Source organism: Giraffa tippelskirchi, chromosome 12 (assembly GCF_054371585.1).
Source record: "Giraffa tippelskirchi isolate mGirTip1 chromosome 12, T2T-mGirTip1v1.2.pri, whole genome shotgun sequence".
NCBI lineage: Eukaryota > Metazoa > Chordata > Mammalia > Artiodactyla > Giraffidae > Giraffa > Giraffa tippelskirchi.
Genome location: NC_137286.1, coordinates 115,614,313 through 115,636,178, shown reverse-complemented (window position 1 = coordinate 115,636,178; position 21,866 = coordinate 115,614,313). Strand labels below are relative to the sequence as shown.

Genomic DNA, 21,866 nt, shown 5'->3' with positions numbered 1-21,866 from the left:
TGCCACCAGGGTATAGTTTTGTATTTAAATTTTAAACTAAATTTTTACCTGTTATATGGTAAAATTAATTCCCCATGGGTTATCTCTTGGCTTTCCTCAGCACCTCTTGACTCCAAATAAAAGTTACCATTTTGGATTTGTCAATGGAAATCAGTACTTCTGATTATCACACACAATTTCATAGAAGCATAGCCCAGCCAAAGTGAACATGGTCGACCTTCACTCATATCTGAGTTATCAAAGGACAGTGGGGGACTGACGCTCTGTCTTGAGTCCTTCAATACCGGATACTTCACAGTATTACCAAAACTTACATAACTAACTGTATATACTGAGGTACCTGCTAATTTGTTACATAGTCTGAAATAACATTTGGCTTTTTGATCTTTTTCAGTTTTAGAAGGTGAGAGTTCTGTCTCTATTAGCAAGGCATGAAGAAATGTTTCAAAAAAAGGGCACACAGGCCAGAATGATTTCAGCTTCAGAAAGCATCAGGTTGCTCCCTGCACTGCCCATTTTCTTAGCAGTTACAGGGACTAAATAAATAGTGGTATATTCTGATTAGGTATAGTTGTATGTCTTTTTCTAGTTTTTCTGTAGGGTTAAACTTTCAAGTTGATGAGCAGTAGCTTTTTAAAGGGCTATTCCTAAAACCAACCCAAATGAAATAAGCACAACTTTTCTCTAAGGACAAAAATGAGAACTCACATATGTGAGAATAAAGGAGAGGAAAACAAAAATTACTTTATGCTCAAAAGTCTGCTAGAGAAAAGAAAAGCTCCCTCTGTGTTATTTTTTCTTTTATTATAAAGATTAGTCTACTGTGAAAGTTTCAACTTAAAGCTCTTTATAAAACTAGACAGAAACTAAAACAAAGGTCAATAGTATGCAATAAATCTGGCAATTTGAAAGGTTTAAAAACCCTCAGAAAAGTCTCCACATTCAGGTCTGCCAAAACAAACAGAGATGCACATACTAGGACCACGTTAGTGCCTGGGTGTTGCCCATTTAGTGTTACAAGTTAAAGAGCATAACCAAAACATGTAACCAGAAAATCTTGTTTGCTATTTTCAAAACAATCATGACCGAAACAAAAACATTACTTCAGATTTTCAAGTTTAGTCAAGTCAAGAAGAGCTTATTTTATTTTAATCTGCTTTAATTGTCTAAGCCCTTTTAACTTTCCATGACTTTGGCCCAGAAAGCTTAATACAATATTTAGTTATTGCTCATATCTTTCTTGAAAATTCAAACTGGGAGCAACCTTATTTAACAATTATAATGTGTTTAGGATACACTTCTGGCATTTATTTTTCAAACTAATTTTGAGAAGTTAGTTTTGTTACTTCTTTATGGGAAACTAGCATTATTGTCTATGTCTTAAGAAACTGACTTACATCAAAAAACGTGAATATCAAAACTAGTTTCATGTCCAGGGGTTGTTTCTACTAATTACTGCAAAAGGGTCTCATTACAATAAAACAAAATTGTTTTAAATGAAAATTCAAATTATGCCTAACCAGTATTTTTGGAACACCAGCTTTATTTCTAAAATCAATGGTTTGATCAATTTAAGAAACATTAACTAACATAACAAACTTCACTTGAACACCTACTGAATGCCAGGCATTCACTGTGATGAACTTCACATCCATTTTCTCATTTTAAATTCATAATATGCCTTAAGTGGCAATAGGCAACTAGTGAAAATTTTCAGTGACTGTCAATTTACTAACAGCACTATGGCACTCAAAAATAGAAGGCCTACAAACTAAAGTTTTGAACAATCATTAAAATTTATCTTTTTGAAGAATATCCAATGATATAAGAAAATGCTCAGGGTAAAACTACAAGACAAAAACTTCTAAGTCTATCTGTATACATTTTTGAATGGTGATCTTTGGATAGCAGGATTATTGGTAATTTTACTAATTTTTTAAAATACATATGTATTATTTTTATAATCAGAAACCCCCTCCAATTAAGTGCTACCCTGAAATACCTGAATTGGCGGTTGAATGTTTGTTGTTAAGTCCCTAAGTTGTGTCTCTCTTGCAATCCCTTGGAATGTGGCTTGCCAGGCTCCTCTGTACATGGGATTTCCCCGGCAAGAACACTGGAGAGGGTTGCCACTTCCTTCTCCAGAGGGTCTTCCCTACCCAGGGATCGAACTTGCGTCTCCTGCTTTGTTAGAAGGATTCTTTACCACTGAACCACCAGGGAATTGTTGTTGAATATATGAGATTTCAAATCAAACACTGTATGAATGGGGTATATTGTATAGCAGATGTGAAACAAGCTCCTTTGAAATTTCAATACACTTTGTTATGGGCTGATGTATAATGAAAACTTTGTTATGCAAATATTTCATTGGCAATTCTGTTATTTTATAAGCTTAAGCTTCCATTGTTTTAATTTCAAATGTGATGAATTAAATATAAATTTTCTAGAAGATTATATTGCTTTCATCTTTTATTTTTTTTGGATTGGAGGATAATTGCCTTACAATGTTGTATTGTCTCTGCCATACAACAATCTTAAATAAATTAAACCTAAAGCGCAAAGCCGTTTAGTTCTTTACAAATATCCATTAGGAAATCAAATAAGGACTTTGCAAACTTCAGAAATGCATCAGATCCTCAAAAGGGATTTTTCTTTGCTACGGGTCAACTTTGTGAGTATAGTAGGTACTCAATAAAAGTTGTTGAATGAATGGGAAAAGGAATGCATAAATGTCCTCTTTGGCTATCCAGACTTACTTTCCCTTCACTCTGTTTAGATGACCTGAGAAGCACTTCCTCAAAATAACCCTCTGGTTCATCATGAGAAGAATGCCTGGCACCAGCTGGTAGGAGGTATTAATAGCATGCCCATTAGGCACTTGTTCAAGGCACACAGATAGCTCAGTGATAAAATCTTTAGAAATATTTGGACAGACAGTTAAGATTATGCAGAACATGAATCAGTTGTGGTTCCTTATAGTTGCAGTCTAAATATTAAGAAATCAACATCTGTTTTGGAAATTTCTGAAAAAATACTAATGTAATAGTAATAATTGCTTTCAGTTTTAGAATAACTCAGCATTTGGGGCTACTGAAAGAAAACTTACAAGAGAAAATTTCTTTTTTCTTGTGAACAAGATGCATTTTAAGGAATTGGATGCTAAAACAGAGAAGATTATGGACTTTTTCCTTCAAATTTCAATTCTTAGCAATTTACCAATCATTTGCCACTGATAAAAAAAATGCTGCTTGCCCATAAAATTACTTTTCTATTTTTCCCTTGGCAATATAATCCTCAAATACAGAGATACCCTGAAAACGACAAATTATCCTAGGTCACCCTTAGTGAACTTGGAGGGATTCGGGGAAGAATGTGAATGGAATGGGATTACACCCAATTTTTCAAATAATACATAATTTAGAAATACTTGCATCTTCACTAAACAGAATTAACCATTCCAGCTACAATTTGTTATCTAGTAGTCAACTATCCTTGATCTATTTAGTGTAACTAGTAGGAAACACAAGTTCTAAGCATCTTTTTGTTACCTCTCATAAAATGACCTATATCTTACATCACTTTTGATAGCCATAGAGACATGTTATCTTCTGAGCCAAAGCTTCTATAAAAGTGTTAAGAGTTAAGATTAATTGCTTTTCTTACTTAGTATGTAATGTCTCTAAATGTTTAAATCAATTCATATAAAAATAACAGATAAACAAGCAGCTTTGAATCCTCAAATACTCAGATGAAGAGAATTCTGCTAGCTATCTCACACCATGCTGGGTAGAGACAATGGAGAATAAACAAGAATAAGATGTACTTGCTGACCTTGAGGATCTTTCCATCTGGCTGGGGAAGCAATATGGAAATGAGAGCTAGCGAGATAAAGACAAATGCTTGTTGTGTGGTTACATGGAAAATAGATGTTTATAGGCAGGGAGATATACTACCATCATTTTGGGTAGAGACAAATAAGGCTGGAGATGCAGAGCTACATGGAAGGGCTCAGAAGTCTGATAGAAACATTTAGATTTGTTATGGTAGCAAATGGCACTCTTTTTGCAAAGCAGAATGAATTTAGGTGGGAGAAAGGAGTTAGGTCAACTAGAAAACCAATTAATATAGGTACAATTTTCTCTTGGTATACTTTAAATAAATAGTATTTCACAAAATAACTAGTGGATCTTTTAAAAATTTTCTTGGTCTTCAAAAAGTCTTTTATATTTTCAGTCACAATATATCTGCTGGGCTTTCCTGATGGCTCAGCAGTAAAAGAATCTTCCTGCAATGTAGGAGTCATAGGAGCCACGGTTTTGATCCCTGGGTCGGGAAGATCCCCTGGAGGAGGAAATGGCAACTCACTCCAGTTTTCCTGCCTGGAAAATCCCATGGATAGAGGATCCTGGCGGACTGTAGTCCATGGGGTTGCAGAGAGTCAGACTCGACTGAGTGACTAGTGCATATATGCTAGCTCTCTATCTCTCTCTCAATCTTTTGCTCTCTCTCAAGTATAAGTCAAGGAATGTACTCAGGCGAATATGAAACAAGGGAGAAAAGGAAACACAATTCATTAATTTTAACCTGAAAAAATTTAAATGCTGCCATTATCATTGAATCCAATTCGAGGAAAATTCTAATGTACACTTACAGTCTACTTAAAAATATATGAAAGGCATGATTATTACTTAGTGTGTTATGTTTCATGAGCAATGTAATATTTATGCATAAGAAGAAATACAGTAACTTTATTTTGTCACTCCACTTAGTACATTATCAAAAAGCAGAACGTAATTACATTTAGCTTGACTAGATAAGTAAACAAATATATATTGATCTTACCTTTGCTTTAGTCGTCTTTTGGCGGTTGTGGGAACATTAGCACCATAGCCATAGGAAAAAAGAACCCTTTCGGCTTCAACTTCATCTTCAACTGGAAAATAATAATAAGTGTACACTGTGAAATTTTTTCTTCTTAAAAAGCATGGCAGAAGCGAAAATAAAAGGTCATAATAATGAATTAGTGAACATAAGAACACTTGAAAGGGATGATGCATAATCTCAAACAGGCCATTTGTAAGTAGCAGCATATTTCATAAAGTGTATGCTTGCTTGGAGTTGTCCCATCTATTGCTTCAAAGTGTAAGGGACTGCATCATATGACACATTAAGTTGTCTTGTTATAAAACATAATAATACAGACTGTTTATTCTGAGATGCAAAGGCTTTTTGCATGAAATGTTTGTTACATAATTATGAAAAAGTAAATATACACAATGGAATATTACTCAGCCATTAAAAAAAATACATTTGAATCGGTTCTACTGAGATGGATGAAACTGGAGCCCATTATACAGAGTGAAGTAAGCCAGAAAGAAAAACAACAATACAGTATACTAATGCATATATATGGAATTTGAAAGATGGTAACGATAACCCTATATGCGAGTCAGAATAAGAGACACAGATGCATGGAACAATTTTATGGACTCTGAGGGAGAAGGTGAGGGTGGGACGTTCTGGGAGAATAGCATTGAAACATGTATATTATCGTATGTGAAACAGAACACCATTCCATGTTCGATGCATGAGACAAGGGCTCAGGGCCGGGGCAATGGGATGACCCAGAGGGATGGGATGCGGAGGGAGGTGGGTGGGGGGTCCAGGAGGGGGAACACATGTAAACCCATGGCTGATTCATGTCAATGTATGGCAAAAACTATTACAATATTGTAAAGTAATTAGCCCCCAACTAAAATAAATAAATTTATATATAAAAAAAAGTAAATATAACCTCAATTTCATCACTTCTCTTCTTGATAAAAGAAATGACTATTTTTAATTAGGAAAGATGTTCATTATTTTATCAGAAGATAAAGTTATCTAACTTGTTATCAAGTTTTTATCCTAACTTGCAATAATGAAATTATGCATTTAAGTAGGCTACTCTGTAAAGAAAATGTATGGTCTAAGAACCTATTGACGATTTTTTCTTTATTACAAAAAATTTAGCAACAACATTTACTTCTAAATTTTGTTATTGTCACACACTCCCCAAGAGAAATTTTAACCAATAGGTTAACATTTTATGGGTAAAAAGTTTAAGTGCAATGACAATTTTACTGGAAGTTGAGATGAAAAAACATTTAATCAAAGGCCATAAAAACTAAAGGTTTATAGCTCAATTTAAAGCGGTCAATGACATAAAACAATTTTTATAACATTATTCATTGATCATCATTATTTTAATGTCAAAAAGAGAAACCTACTTTCAGAAGTGTTTCAAGTTTAAAACAAAGCCACATATTTTACATTAGTAAGGAAGCTATTTGCAGGCCTATCACTGTAATATGCCCTTTTTTGTTGTTTGATACTGCTGTGGTACAGTAAACATTTTAGGAATATTTGCAAGCGTTTTTCTTCAATTTTGACTCTATTTTTCATACTGAACCAATATCAGTTTTCAGAGGTTGGATTGTTAATTATGAGGGACATGTGGAAGCGAGAGATGCTCGGTGCCATGGCCAGTCGTGTTATCAGCTATCACTGCTCAGATCCAAGTTGACTTCACTTCATCTCTATCAGAGCTAGAGCTGGCATTAGATACCCATCTGACTCTTGTCTGTCTTAGACAGTTCTAAGTTCAGAAGAGAGAGGAGTAAATTTAGCTAACATCTCAAAAACTCATCAGATAGTGATGGACAACTTAAATTCGAGTTTAATACTTATTTGATTAGTAACTTATGGTATAATTATTCTAGTGATGAGTTAATTAAAGAAGCAATGTACTATACAACATGGTAAATGGTACTAAAGACATACAAATGTGTCTTAGAAGCACAACTAATATCTGAGTACTACCATTTTTCCCATGCTAGAGGCATAAAGAAGGTATGGGGAGGATGACATTTACAGAGAAGTTGCAGGAAGGAACTGTAACGCGTAAAGGCACAGAGCTGAGAAGTGTTAGTATTAATAATTGTGAGGAAAGTGGCTACAGTTTGAAGAACAATGGTAGTAGTCTTGTTTGCTAGGCTTAAGGAGTCTGGATTTTATTCTATAGACAACAAGATAACAAGAAGTTAAAAGTGATTAAAACAGGTAAGTGATATGACCAATAGATTTTTGTTGTTAACTCTGATTTTATATAGGAAAAAAATTCCAGTAATGAGAAAAGAGAACTCCTCACAAGTTACAGTTACTATTATTAACTGGATTTAGGGAAGGAATGAAAAACAGAATTCCATACAGACCTGTGGAATGACTAGCCTACAGACACTAACTGAAATTGTGGAAAGGGATAAGATTATCCAGAAAATAGGTAAGTAAGAGTTAAAGAGGATGAGGGGAAAAATCCCCGGGAACCAGAAACAGTTAGATGGAAGAAGAGATAATAAAAATGATGGAGAAGAAACAATCAAAAGTGGTGATTTAAGAAGCAAGAGAAGAGTTTTGAAAAATGTGACAAATGCTGAGCAGAGGTTACAAGCAGAAGGAGGATGGAGAAGAGGTCCCTCAATTGACAATTATAAATCTGATATTTACAAAAAATTATTTACTTTCTGGACAATACCTGTACTTTCAACAACTTGATGAGATCTTTGAAAACAAAACTCCTCAAATACTTATTATGTGCGAGCTTAGTCGCTTCAGTTGTGTCTGACTCTCTGTGACCCTATGGACCATGGTCTGCCAGGCTCCTCTGTCCATGGGATTCTCCCGGCAAGAATATTGGAGTGGGTTGCCATTTCCTTCTCCAACGTAATATTACACTTAATTACAAAAAGCAATTCAAGTGTAAACAGGATACTGCAATTTGTCATGGTTTGTTACTGTTCAGTCACTCAGTCATGTCTGACTCTGTGATCCCATGGACTGAAGCACATCAGGCTTCTTGGTCCTTCACCATCTCCTGGAGTTTGCTCAAACTCATGTGCGTTGAGTCAATGATGCCATCCAACCATTTCATCCTCTGTTGTCCCCTTCTCCTCCTGCCATCAATCTTTCCCAGCATCAGTCTTTTCCAGTGAGTCAGCTCTTTGCATCAGGTGGCCAAAGTATTGGAGTTTCAGCTTCAACATCAGTCCTTCCAATGAATATTCAGGGCTGATTTCCTTTAGGACTGACTGGTTTGATCTCTTTGCTGTCCAAGGGACTCTCAAGAGTCTTCTCTAGCACCACAGTTCAGAAGCTTCAATTTTTCAGTGCTCAGCCTTCTTTATGGTCCAACTCTAACATTCAAACACGACTACTGGAAAAACCATACATATGACTATATGGACTTTTGCCAGCAACGTGATGTTTCTGCTTTTTAATACACTGTCTGAAGCTCCAATACGTTTGGCCACCTGATGTGAACAGCTAACTCATTGGAAAAGATCCTGATGCTGGGAAAGACTGAAGGCAAAAGGAGAAGAGGGCAACAGAGGATGGGATGGTTGGATGGCATCACCAATTCAACGGACACAAACTTGGGCAAATCTTGGGAGATGGGAAGGGCAGCAAAACCTGGCATGTTGCAGTCCATGGGGTCACAAAGAGTTGGACATGACTTGGCAACTGAACAACAACAGCAACTAGGTTTGTCATAGCTTTTCTTCCAAGGATCACACGTCTTTTAGCCTCATAGCCGCAGTCACCGTCTGCAGTGATTTTGGAGCCAAAGAAAATAAACTGTCAGTGTTTCCATTTTTTCCCCCACCTATTTGCCATGAAGTGATGGGAATGTATGCCACAATCTTACTTTTTTGAATGTTGAGTTTTAAGCCAGCTTTTTCACTCTCGTCTTGTACCTTGATTAAGGAGGCTCTTTAGTTCCTCTTCACTTCTGCCATGAGGGTGGTATGATCTACATATCTGAGGTTGTTGATATTTCTCCTGGCAATCTTGATTCCAGCTTGTGCTTCATCCAGCCCAGCATTTTGCATGATGTACATTCTACATATAAGTTAAATAAGCAGGCTGAAGATATACAACCTTGATATACTCCTTTCTCAATTTTGAACCAGTCCATTGTTCCATGTCTGGTTCTAAGTGTTGCTTCTTGACCTGCATACAGGTTTCTCAGGTGGTCTGGATCCCCATCTCTTTAAGAATTTTCCATATTTACTTGTGATCCACAGTCAAAGGCTTTAATGTAGTCAATGAAGCAGAAGTAAATGTTTTTCTGGAATTCTCCTGCTTTTTCTATGATCCAGAGTATGCTGGCAATTTGATCTATGGTTCCTCTGCTTTTTCTAAATCCAGCTTGAACATCTGGAAGTTCTTGGTTCATGTACTACTGAAGCCTAGCTTTAAGGATTTTGAGCATTACCTTGCTAGCATGTCAAATGAGCACAACTGCACAGTAGTTTGAGCATTCTTTGGCATTGCCTTTGTTTGGGATTGGAATGAAAACTGACCTTTTTCAGTCCTGTGGCCAGCACTGAGTTTTCCAAATTTCCTGGCATATTGAGTGCCGCACTTTAAAAGCATCGTCTTTTAGGATTTGAAACAGCTCAGATGGAATTCCATCACCTCCACGAGCTGTTTGTAGTGATGCTTCCTAAGGCCCACTTGACTTCACACTCCAGGATGTCTGGCTCTAAGTTTGTGACCACACCATCATGGTTATCTAGGTCACTGAGACTTTCTTGTCATGGTTACACCTTAATAAATAAAGTCTAAGCATCTTTGTGTCAGCTGAAATGAGATGAATTAGATGACAATCCTTTGAGTACTGTACACACTACGGTACTAAAAAAGAATGTTTTGCCCTTACAGCTCACAAATTTCATTTTTCAGTAAGTATTCATTAAACAAGCATAGGAATATTCTAATTTCCAGTGTAAATGGATAGAAAAGAACCTAGTTTACTGGTCTTCCAAGTACAAATAAATTTAGTTTAACAAAGATATGGTTTATACAATGTCATAGCAAAAAAAATTAATTTCTATATCTTTTCTAAAGATTTTATTAAGAAAATATTTTACATATATGAAAAACCTGAAAGAAATGTACACATATATCCAACATCTGGAATCTAAATTATACATTGTACTATCTTTATTTCTCACACATCTGTCTGTCACTGTATTCACCCATGTTGTTGTTGTTGCTTAGTCGCTCAGTCGTGTTCAACTCTTTGTGACCCCACGGACTCTAGCCTGCCAGGCTCCTCTGTCCATGAAATTCTCCAGGCAAGGATACTGGAGTGGGTTGCCATTCCTTTCTCCAGAGGATCTTCCCAATGCAGGGATCAAACCTAGGTCTGCTGCATTGCAGGCCGATTCTTAACCATCTGAGCTACCAATGCTGCACATTCGTGAAACTATCTTATTTGTTGATGCATTTCAAAAGAAGCTGCAGTCCTGAGCCTTCACTCCAAACAGTTCAATGTGTAAATTATCAACTATAGTTCAATATTATTTACAGTTCTTTTTTAAAAATAAAATTTACACATGGTGAAAGGTACAAATCTTAAGTCTACCATTCAATGCATTTTGAGAAATATATACAGTTGACCCTTGCACAAGGGTTTGAACTGCTTGGGTCACACTCGTATATGAATATTTTTCAATAAATACATTGGAAAAATTTTTTGGAGATTTGAAACAATTTGAAAAAACTTGCAGGTGAACCATGTAGACTTAAGATATCAAAAAAAGCTAAGAATAAGGTAAGGCATGAATGCATAAAGTATATGCATATGCTAGTCTATCCTTATACAAGAAGAGGTAATATTTAACAAAATTAATAATGTGTTATTTTTCTTACTGTTTTATAACCTTGCTGTCAAACAATTACATTACTGTACTGTATGTCTCTCTCTTATAACTGAAGAAACTGCATATTAGTGTATCATCACAGGTAAGTAGTTTTCTAAAAGGTGTAACAATGTTTCCAATACTGTAATGTAAATATGATTTACAGTGATTCATTCATTAGTGTATAGGCTAGGCTACCCTGAAACAATCATATCAGTTACACTGGGCTGTGATAAAGCAATATTGCTGTTTTTTCTTTATCCGTGCATGAATTTTTATACCTGTAAATAAATGTAAATTTTTTTCTTCACATTATCTTTTCATTTTTTTATAATATGAATTTTTACTGACATACAGTTGATTTACAATGTTGTGTTTCTGATGTATAGCAAAGTGAATATATATATTCCTTTTCATATTCTTTTTCATTATGGGTTATTGCAAGATACTAAATACAGTTCCCTGTGCTAGAAAGTAGGTTTATCTATTTTGTTTATCTACTTTTCATATAGTAGTTTCTATTTCCTAATCTCAAACTCCTCTAATTAATCCTTCTCCTACCTGCTTCTTCTTCTCCTTTGGTAACCATAAGTTTGTTTGCTATGTCTGTGAGTTTATTTCTGTTTTGTAACTAAGTTCATTTGTACCATATTTTAGATTCTACATATAAATGATATTATTATGATATTTGTCTTTCTCTTTCTGACTTACTTCACTTAGTATGATAACCTCTAGGTCCATCTATCTTTTCACTTTGGATATCTAGTGTTAGCAATACATATAACATCTACAGTGCTTTGTATCATTCAAAACAATATTGATGTAGGTGCATGCATGCTAAGTTGCTTCAGTTGTGTCCAACTCTTTGCGACCCCCTAACTGTAGCCTGCCAGGCTCCTCTGTTCATGGAATTCATCAGGCAAGAATACTGGAGTAGGTTACCATTCCCTTCTCCAGGGGATCTTCCCAACACAGGGATGGAACCCGTGTCTCTTATGTTTCATTGCATTGGCAGGTAGGCTCTTTACTGCTAGAGCCATATGGGAAGATAATGTAAACCTACAGTATTAATAGATACAGTGAAGTACTGTAAATATATTTCTTCTTATGATTTTCTTAACATTTTCTATGCATCTTCAAATCCTCTCTCCAACTTCTGTTTTCATCATCACATGACCTTCTTACAAGGACCCTTGAGATAGGCCCATCTGGATAATCTTATGTCAAGACTTTTGTGAATATTTTCTCCGAGTCATTTTCTTAATATGGATACCATTGCTTTGTCAGATATAAGACTGTGATTACTTCTCCTACTCTGCAACTTAGTTCATTTAAAAAAAAATGTCTTCTAAAAGAGCAGAGGTTTTTAATTTTGATGAAATCAACTTAGTAAAGCTTTATTTTATTATGGTTCCTTTCAGGAACCTATCCAGGAAATTTTGAGCTGCATCAAGTTGCAAAAACAATCATGTTTTCCACTAAAGATCTATAGTTTTAGTTATTACTTGCAAGTCTCATCTTAATTTAGTATTAGTGTATGGTATGAAATAAGGTTGAGGTTCACTTTCAAAAATATGTCCAATTTTTTTAGCACCATGTATGGAACTTTCCTTTCTCCAGTTGAATGGCTTGCTGTCTTTATTAAAAATCAAATAATTAGACAAGTGTGGGTCTATTTGTTAGTTCTCTATTTTATTTTGTTGCTGTATCTGTCTTTCTTTACGCCAGTAGTATACTAGCTTGACAATATAGCTTTATATTAAGTCTTGAAGTCAGTCTGTAGAGGGCTTCCAATTGTGTTCCTCCCTACCGACCCGCTCAAATTATTTTGGTTGTTCTAGTGTGCATATGCTCTTTGTCTTTGGGAAAGTAACTAGGAATGAAATTGCTGGATAACTGGATGGGTTGTTTGGTTTTATAAGAAAGTCTTCCTCACAAACATTGAGAATAGTCAGTCTTGCTAATTTCAGGCATTCTGAAATTAGCAAATTCTGGTAGGTGTGTCATGCTATTATTAAAAGTAGACTTTGAATTTTCAAATAAATGGAATACTAAAATGTTAAAAAAGGAACTGTGATTGGAACAACACTGAATTAATACAATTCATGATTTTATCTTTGGATATTTTAGTGAGTCTTTAATTTTTTCTAGTAATGATCTGTATTTTGTACTGTTAAATTTATTCCTATATATTTTGTGTTTTTGATACCATTGTAAAGGAAATTACTTTTTAAATTTCTTTTTCCATTGTTTGCTTCTAGTATATTTTCATGTAAATATCATAGCCTGTTAAATTTACTTATCCTGTCAGTGATCACTTTGTAATCTGAAAATATAGTCTTTCTTTTCTTTGCTGATCTTTGTAAATGTTTTCCTATCCTGCATTAGTACACTGGCTAGGAGCTCAAATACAACGTTTGATAGAAGTTATGAAAACTTCTTGCCTGGTTTTAGAAGGCAATCCTTCTAGAAATCCTTGCCTGGTTCTCTCCCTTAAAGGGAAAGCAATTGATATTTCATCATTAGTTACATTAGCTGTATATCTTTTATAGGTATCTCTTATCAGATTGAGGAAGTTTTCTTTTGTTACTAATTTATTTAAACAGAGAGACATCTGCAAAGTTACAGAGATAAAAAAGAGTATAGAACTTTCAAAATAAGGTGATATGATAAGAATGGCAAGGCAAGAAAAAGTTCAAAGATAGTCTAATCATAAAAAAACATGCTAAGGAATTTGACCTTAGGCTGATTTATGTTTATAGGGGCATTAAAGCAGGTGTATGGTATGATCAAATCTATATTTTATAGAGGTTACGCAGATTCCATGAAGAAACTGAGGATAAATTTGGAAACTACTGCAGTTATCAGACACTGACCTTGGAAATTAAAAAAAGGCAATGACAGAAATGAAAAAAAGTTTTCTTAAAATGGGCTACCAACATAATACAGTCTTCATCAGAAAAGATAGAGTCAACCTCAACTTCAGCTGAAGATTAAACCCACTTTTATAAGAATGCCACTATCATTTCTGACTTTTGAATGGAAATAATGTACTGTAGTAAACATCTCCGGCAATGGTGAAATGTTAATTTGAAATATTCTCTTGGAGTCAAGGACAACACAGGAAGATGGCAAATAAGAGGGGGAAAAAGAAGTAGAAATTAAAGGTCAAAGTCTGTAACACAGGGTGTGCAATGAATTTCTATCTGTCCTTCAAGACTCATTCAAATGTTATCTCCCCTCTTAGGGATTCCTCACCTCCAACAAGGAATTAACTCACGATCTCTTCTATACTTAGCGAGATCTGTCTCTCTTTTGCTAATAGCACTTTAATTATCTGTTCACATGTTTGTCTCTCCCAGCAGAATACACTGGGAATACCTATAAGCAAGAATTATTGCATGAACTCTACACCCCAGATCCTGGCATATGTAATCACTTTATTGCTGAATGAGTGAAATGAAATAGTAAAACAAATAAATAAATGAAAAGATAAAATCTATCATAGTTAGACAAATATATATTTTTTGCTCTCAAACTACTAGAATTAAGGTTAACTAATTTTTAAAATACAAAGTATTCTTTCAAAGAAAGTCACAAGTAATATTTTAAAGAAATATAGCAAAGCAGTTTTAGAAAGAGTATCAGGTTCCTTGTGCTGTCAGAAGAAAAAGCTGTGTGTGGTGGGGGGGAGACTTACTTTCTGCAGTTTGCATTATTATTTCATCAAGCTCTTTTTCCAGTTTCTCATAAGTGTCTAGCCTTGCCTTATGTTCAGAGTTCTGTGCTTGAAGTTCAGTAATGCGTTTTTCAGAAGAGGCTTGGAGACTATAAAATTCTTTAGTTAAAACCTAGGAGTGGAAAAAAAAATGGCAAAGGCAAAATTAAATAGGTTGGCAGTTAAGACGAAAACATGAAGCAAAAAATATTTTTTAATGATTTAGATACGAAGAGAAAGCTCAATGAAGATAACTGAAGAGGTAAAATACATTTGTTCCTGGGGAAAATAATTTGTTTTGAACTGAAAATTATGAAGCACCTTTTTATATAAATTGAAAAAAATTTAAAACTTAGGGAATAGTTGTAGGAGTAACATTGGCATTTGCTTGTTAGAATTCAAAAAATGCAATAATGCTATACTCCTCACCTAGGTGGAGGTTATTTATCTAGTGATCACAGATATTTGAGAGACTTGCAAAGCTGTGTGTAAAAATTACATACTCGTAATGAGTCCTTCAGTTTTCTACCACTGACTATTTCATTTACCCAGACCATGGTTTTAGTAAGATTTTTGGTTTGCTGAACAATCATAAATTCAAAGCAGCAAATCAAAATGTAAATGTGAAGTGCTACTTGGAACAGTACCAGAAAATGCCTTTGTATAGAAAGAAAGCATAAAAAATTTATTAAAAAGAGATATAAAAGACATGGAAATTGGAGTTATTTTAAGTAGAAGAAAAAAGCCTATATTTTCCTATGGTAACTTACTAAAGAAATCACTAGGGTGACAATAATGAATTCACCAAGAAGGAGACATTTCTAGTGACAAAGGAATGCTTTAATGCTTACATTAAATTGCAACTATCTAGAAAGTTTACTTACTAGTACAGACTAAATTATGGGGTGGTATTATACTTACTTCTTAACACAGCATAAGAAATGCAGTATTTCCTGAGAAGCAATTGAATATTATGGTAAGAATATGGTTTGGAGCCAGAAAGACTTGGATTTCAGTCCTGGCTTTGACACTTACTCATTGTGATCTTAGGTAATTATTCTTTCTAGGCCTACCTCAGTGTGTTGTTGGAAGCATTAAATGAGAGGATAAATTCACAAGTGTATAGCAGAGTGACTAGCATATAGTAAAAGTGCTGAAAAATACTATTAACCACTGCAGGAAATACAAGTATGAGTACTCTGTATTAAATGGCTCATAAAGATGAGATGTACTGCTTTAATTACCCTGAATCCTCTATTATTAAGCAATTTTGAAGAAAACTTATTTTCTCTAATGACATAAAGTTTACCTTAACAAATGTATGTGATTGCTTCCTGCGATAGGGAGAAAGAAGATATGGAAGATCAATTTACAGTTTTTAACAAGCAGAAATTTTGATTTAATTTAATCTATTTCATCTCATTTTCTTAAATTATTTCCATCAAAACTCCCTCCCAACTCCATATAAACTAATAATTACCCCCTACCCTCTAAATACATTCCTTTGGAAAATGGAGAAAGAGTAACACGGGAGTAATATTTGTAGGATGATTTCTAGTGTCCTTGATTGGATCAGAAAAAGAAATTTCCTGTTATAGCATTAATTCTTGCTGGTTGGAAATGCTTTCTAGAGAATTTATTATAACAAAATCACTGCACAGTGAAACAATCTGGGGTTTCACAGAGTTCACTAAGTTGGGATGTAATTTATTAAGAATCCAGTTGCTGATGACACATTAATGCCTTTGTCAGTAGAGAGGCTCAGTAAGGACACTGTTAGATGGTGGTTCTCACAGCAGGGCTGATAACCTTTCATCTGTACCTCACTTCCCCAGCAAAACTATGAAAGAAAAACTGCAGAAATGGATATCTGAAGAGACAAAGAACTAAAATGCCGGAGACGACATATTTCATAAAATACTATTTTAAGAAGAGACTGAAAGGTAGTATTAAATTGAGAGGTACAATTTAAAATTCTCATTCATGACAGAGAGAAGAGATGGCCAGAAACTTTTGACTTGGGGTACCTTTCAATACCTCTGGTGCACCTTGGTAGCGAATTCTCTTTTCTCATGGATTTGTCATGGATTTGTCTGAGTGGCTGATATGAATAAATTTATTTCAGTTTCTGAAAAGCCACTGAAGAACATGATTACTGGACCTGTGGAAGGCTATTACATTAAAGATTCTTTAGGGAAAAACCAATCTATGAACATGTGAGTTTAATCATGAATGTAAAAAATAGGTCAATCGCTCTTAAGAATCCATTAAATATCAAGCTCTCACAGTGGATATTTCCTTCCTTTAAATAACAAAATGATAATACAAAGTTATATAAAATTATACAGATAACATGTATAAAATGAATGAAAACACAAAATTATAGGCCAATAAGTGCTTTAAAAAGAGACAAAAATATAAAGCCAGTGTTTTTTGTTTTCTTTTTAAAGTAAATTTTGCCATTTATTTACTTTTGGCTGTGTGTGCTAGGTCTTGTTGCCACATGAGGCCTTTCTCTAGTTGTGGAGAATGGGGGCTACGCTCTAGGTGCTGGGTGGGGGCTTCTTACCGTGGTGGTTTCCTTTGTTGCAGAGCACAGGCTCTGGGTGCACGTGGGCTCAGTAGCCACAGCTCAGTACCTGTGGTAACGGCCTTAGCTGCCCCACAGAATGTGGGATCTGTCCGAACCAGGGAGCAAACTTGTGTTCTCTGCACTGGGAGGTGGATTCTTAACCACTTGAACCACCAAGAAAGTCCTAAAGCCAGTTTTTTGAAAGCTTTTGGAAACTGATAATTAAGAAAAAAATAAAACAGACTGTCCCTAAGGTATAAATCAATGAGAATATTGGGTAAAAGCCATCAAAAAGTACATAATTATAGTAGTCTTTACCCTTCACAAAATTATTTCTCTCTGAATTCATTATAAATGGGGCTTGCCTAGTAGCTCAGCTGGTAAAGAATTTGCCTGCAATGCAGGAGACGCAGTTCACTGCCTGGATCGGGAAGATCCCCTGGAGAAGATATAGGCTACCCACTCTAGTATTCTTGGGCTTCCCTGGTGGCTCAGATGGTAAAGAATCCACCTGCAATGTGGGAGACCTGGGTTCCATCCCTGGGTTGGGATCCCCTGAGGGCATGGCAATCCACTCAAGTATTCTTGCCTGGAGAATCCCCATTGACAGAGGAGCCTGGTGGGCTACGGCCCATGGGGTTGCAAAGAGTCAGAAACAACTGATTGACTAAGCACAGCACAGCATCAAACCATTCATTCACTCATTAAATATTTATTGAGCATCCACTATGAGTGAGGTGCTATGTTAGGCATTGATGACAATAGTAAGTAAATAGTCCCTGTCCTCTCAAAGATCCTAGTTTAACAGAGGAGAAACTGTAAAGAAATTCCCCTAACGCCTCAGTTTTATCAACCCAAGTTTTTACAATCATAGTATTTTTCACAAAGGTGTTTCTCCACATAAGGCCTTTACACAAGAGAGCTCAATAATTACTAGTCACCTGCATCCACAGACTAAGTGAATAGCTCTATGGAAAAGTGGTTTTCATATTGCAAGTTGCAACCTTTAGGAGGTCATGAAATCAGTTTTGACTACAACCAGCTAAACACAATAAAATAGAACGGTTAAAACACCAGCACTGTGTGTTGTAAAGTATTGGTTAACGAAATGTTTGTTTCAGTACACAGAGAGGGCAAGTGGTTTTCTACTTTCCTAAATATAACCCCTCACTCACCCCAAACACATCCGTAAGCACAGCCATCTGATGTGGAAAGAAAAAGAAATTGCTAGGAATTACAAAATTTAAGCCATAAAAAATGTGCAGATGACAAACACCAAAGCAGAGCTAATCTAATCTAAAATGTGTGGGAGAGTCGCCTGTAGCAGATTGTGACTGTAGCAGTTTCCCAAAGAAGGTACCTGAAAAAGTTTAATTGCAGAACACTGGTTTATTTAGAAGTAGGTATCATCTACAATTTTTACTCATGTTTCTTTAAATATGCGCTATTTAATTAACATTGTTTTTATGTTTTTCCCTAAGGCTTTATTTTCTGTAAGACTCTTTATTCTCTTCTTTTTGTTTTTTAAAAAAACATTTATTTATTTATTTTGGTTGCACTGGGTCTTAGTTGGGGCACGTGGGATCTTTGTTGCACCATGCAGATCTTTCGTTGTGGTACACGGATTCTCTAGTTGTGTTGCACAGACTCTCTAGTTGTGTTGCATGGGCTCAGTAGTTGCGGTGCATGGGCTCCAGTGTGCAAGGACTAGGTAGCTGCGGTGTGTGGGCTTAGTTGCTTTGTGGTATGTGGCACCTTAGTTCTCCAACCAGGGGTCTGACACGTGTCCCCCTTGAACTTTGAGGTGGATTCTTAACCACTGGACTACCAGGGAAGTTCTCTTCGTTTTGTTAATCTTAGTTTTACTTATCAGCGTACTTTTCCGAAATGTAGTCTCTGAAAGTTTATTGCAATGAATCAGTTCAGTTCAGTTCAGTCGCTCAGTCGTGTCTGACTCTCTGCGACCTCATGAATTGCAGCATGCCAGGCCTCTCTGTCCATCACCAACTCCCAGAGTCTACCCAAACCCATGTTCATCCACTGATCTCCATTAGCATATTGGGCACCTACTGACCTGGGGAGTTCATCTTTCAGTGTCCTATCCTTTTGCCTTTTCATACTGTTCATGGGGTTCTCAAGGCAAGAATACTGAAGTGGTTTGCCATGCCCTTCTCCATTGTAATGAATACTTACATCATTAATTAATCACACTAATGATATTACTGCATCTTTCATTCAACATTTTAAATAAGCACTTCCTTGATTCTAAAATATTGAAGAACATGATTCCACATAATCATACAGTGTATGAATACAGCAAAATTTATAATTTTAACATACTAATCAAAAACTGTTTAATTATCTATTGTTGGACATTTAAGACACTTCCAGTTTTTACGATAATAAATAATGCTGTGATGGACACAAAGAATGCAAAACCTTACTTGTTCTCAACAAGCACCTCATTATTTCTTTAACTAAAATTACTGGATCAATTTTTTTAAGGACTTTAACACAAATTACCATATCATTCTCTAAAAGGGATGGCCCATTTTCTACTTAAATGAGATTTCCCATTTAAGGGTACTTCTGCCAACACTTTAAAAACAACAAACAGACCTATGGCAATTTGCATTTCTTTTCTTAGAGGCTGTCCATTACTTCTTTCCACCTTTTTATCTAAAAGAGGAAGATACACTCTCTTGATAAGAGATCTTTAAAAATTAAAGACACGGCTCCTTCTCATACATAACACAAATATTATTTATAAAGCTCAATATGATATATGGACTTCCCTGGTGGTCCAGTGGTTAACAATCTGCCTGCCAATGGAGGGGACACGAGTTCAATCCCTGGTCTGGGAAGATTCCACATGCCGTGGGGCAACTGTGTGCCACAACTACTGAGCCCAAGTGCCACAGTGGCCTCAGTTCGCCCCAACTAGAAGAAAGCCAGCGTGCAGCAACAGAGACCAAGCACAGCCAAAATTAAATGAAAAATAAAATTACTTTTTAAAAAAGCTCAGTATAATACAGACCTTATGCTTACAGAGCTTACATTCTGTGTTAGTTTTAAAACAAAAGCTTATATATGTACCTCCAATTTTTTCTGGTATTTTTCACATTCCAACTGACACTGTGTGAGATTTCTTGTAGTCTCCTCTTGTAGAAGTTGAGCACGCTCACTTTCAAAAGATTTTATTTTACTTTGATGGAGAAATTCTGTTACTTTGCTTTCTGTACTAAGTTGTAGTTCTCTGTACCTGAAAAAAGAAAACAATTATGAAACAATAAAGAAATCTCAATTTACAGAAACATAAGCAGTACTTCTACTTGTTCAATATCCCTATATTATTATTCAGTAAATAACTTTTATTTATTCAGCAAAGCTTTTGTAAATAATTTAGGTGGTCGTGTGTATGGAAATATGCTAAGTCCGGGAGACAAAACATACCGATTAAACTTCCTCTACTTCCCTTATTTTCATTCTTCCCATTTCAAAATAGTTATTACCTATTATTATTATTTTTCAAGATAAGACATTTAAAATAAAAATGGTAAGAACAAGGTTCAGTTATTACTTAAAATGACTTAATTTCCATATATTTCACAGGCTTTCTTAAATCTATAGCATTGTTTCCAACCTTGCTATTTCATTCTAAGTCTAAATAATATTAAATGGAGAAGAATGGCATGAAATATATGCATTAACTTGCAACTCCTGAGACATATATAAAATAAATTTTTAAGCTAGTAAATATATATTTGATTTTTATAAGAAAACATAATGTACAAATTACAAAGATAAATATATAACAATAAGCAGTGTATTACAACACAGATAAGAAACATTCTCTTCATTCCATAGGTATAACTAGTAATAAAAACATTTCTATTTAACATATAAATCACTGCATATTGTAGATTTGAAAATGCTTCAAGTTGACTCTGTTCTAACAGAAAGCAAAACAAAGATAGATAGTATGCCTTTTCAGGGAGTTATTATGAACCCAGTATAATGCTAGATGTTCCTAAAATTTATTTTTTTCAAATATTTATTGAGCTAGTCACCATGCCAGGCAAATATGTATACAGTGGAAGACAATTGTTTTTCCCCTTTAAAGCACTTATTTTTTGGAGTTCCCTTGTGTTCTAGTGGTTAGGATTCGGCATTTTCACTGCGGGGGCTGGTCTTCGGTCCCTGGTCCAGAAACTGAGACCCTGGTTGGGGAACTGAGATCCCACAAGCTGCGTGGTATGCCAAAGCAAACAAAAAAAGAACTTAGTTTTCTGGGGAAGAGATGCAAATGAATATGAAAATTCAACAGAACAAGATAAGTGCTTCAATAAGGTAAACCCTAGGTTTGATGGGAACATACAGGAAGAAGAATTAACTCAGTTTGTGCAGAGGTGTGTTTGAGTACACAGCAGGAAGAAGTCCAAGGCGGAAGTGCTCTAGAAAGAGAAGCAAGAGTACATGCAGGCCAGAGAAACAGAAAGTATAGTCTGTTTTATCCATGGCATCTCATTTAATCCCACAACTCTATTAGGTATTTTGCAGATGATAAACCAGAGGTTCAGAGATTAATTCATTTCTTCAGAGGAAGAAGTTCCTTGCAGATTTCAGATGGAGTCTCAAATCCAGCTATGTGTGACGCCACAGGAATGATCTTTCCACTATTACATACGAATCTTAGCTGATATTTCTGAAGTCAGATAAACTTTCAAACATGTTTTAAAGGCGGTCGCTTCACTCTTGTGACAAGAACATTTAAAATATAATCAGAGAAGACAGGCATTAGATTCTTGCTACAGGCTACTTCACTCTT

The 21,866-nt window shown here is 35.4% G+C and overlaps 1 protein-coding gene across 10 annotated transcripts in view; it reads right to left on the bottom strand.

The window, feature by feature from the left end:
• Positions 1-21,866, bottom strand: part of PIBF1 (progesterone immunomodulatory binding factor 1) — a 205,802-nt gene that overhangs the window by 73,637 nt on the left and 110,299 nt on the right. For all 10 annotated transcript variants that reach the window (XM_081550927.1, XM_081550926.1, XM_081550928.1 and 7 more), the window contains exons 11-13: positions 20,135-20,300; positions 14,449-14,599; positions 4,846-4,936 (exon numbers count right to left, since the gene is read on the bottom strand). In XM_081550927.1, coding sequence (XP_081407053.1) covers positions 4,846-4,936; positions 14,449-14,599; positions 20,135-20,300 — 408 coding nt within the window. The remainder of the gene's footprint in view (positions 1-4,845; positions 4,937-14,448; positions 14,600-20,134; positions 20,301-21,866) is intronic.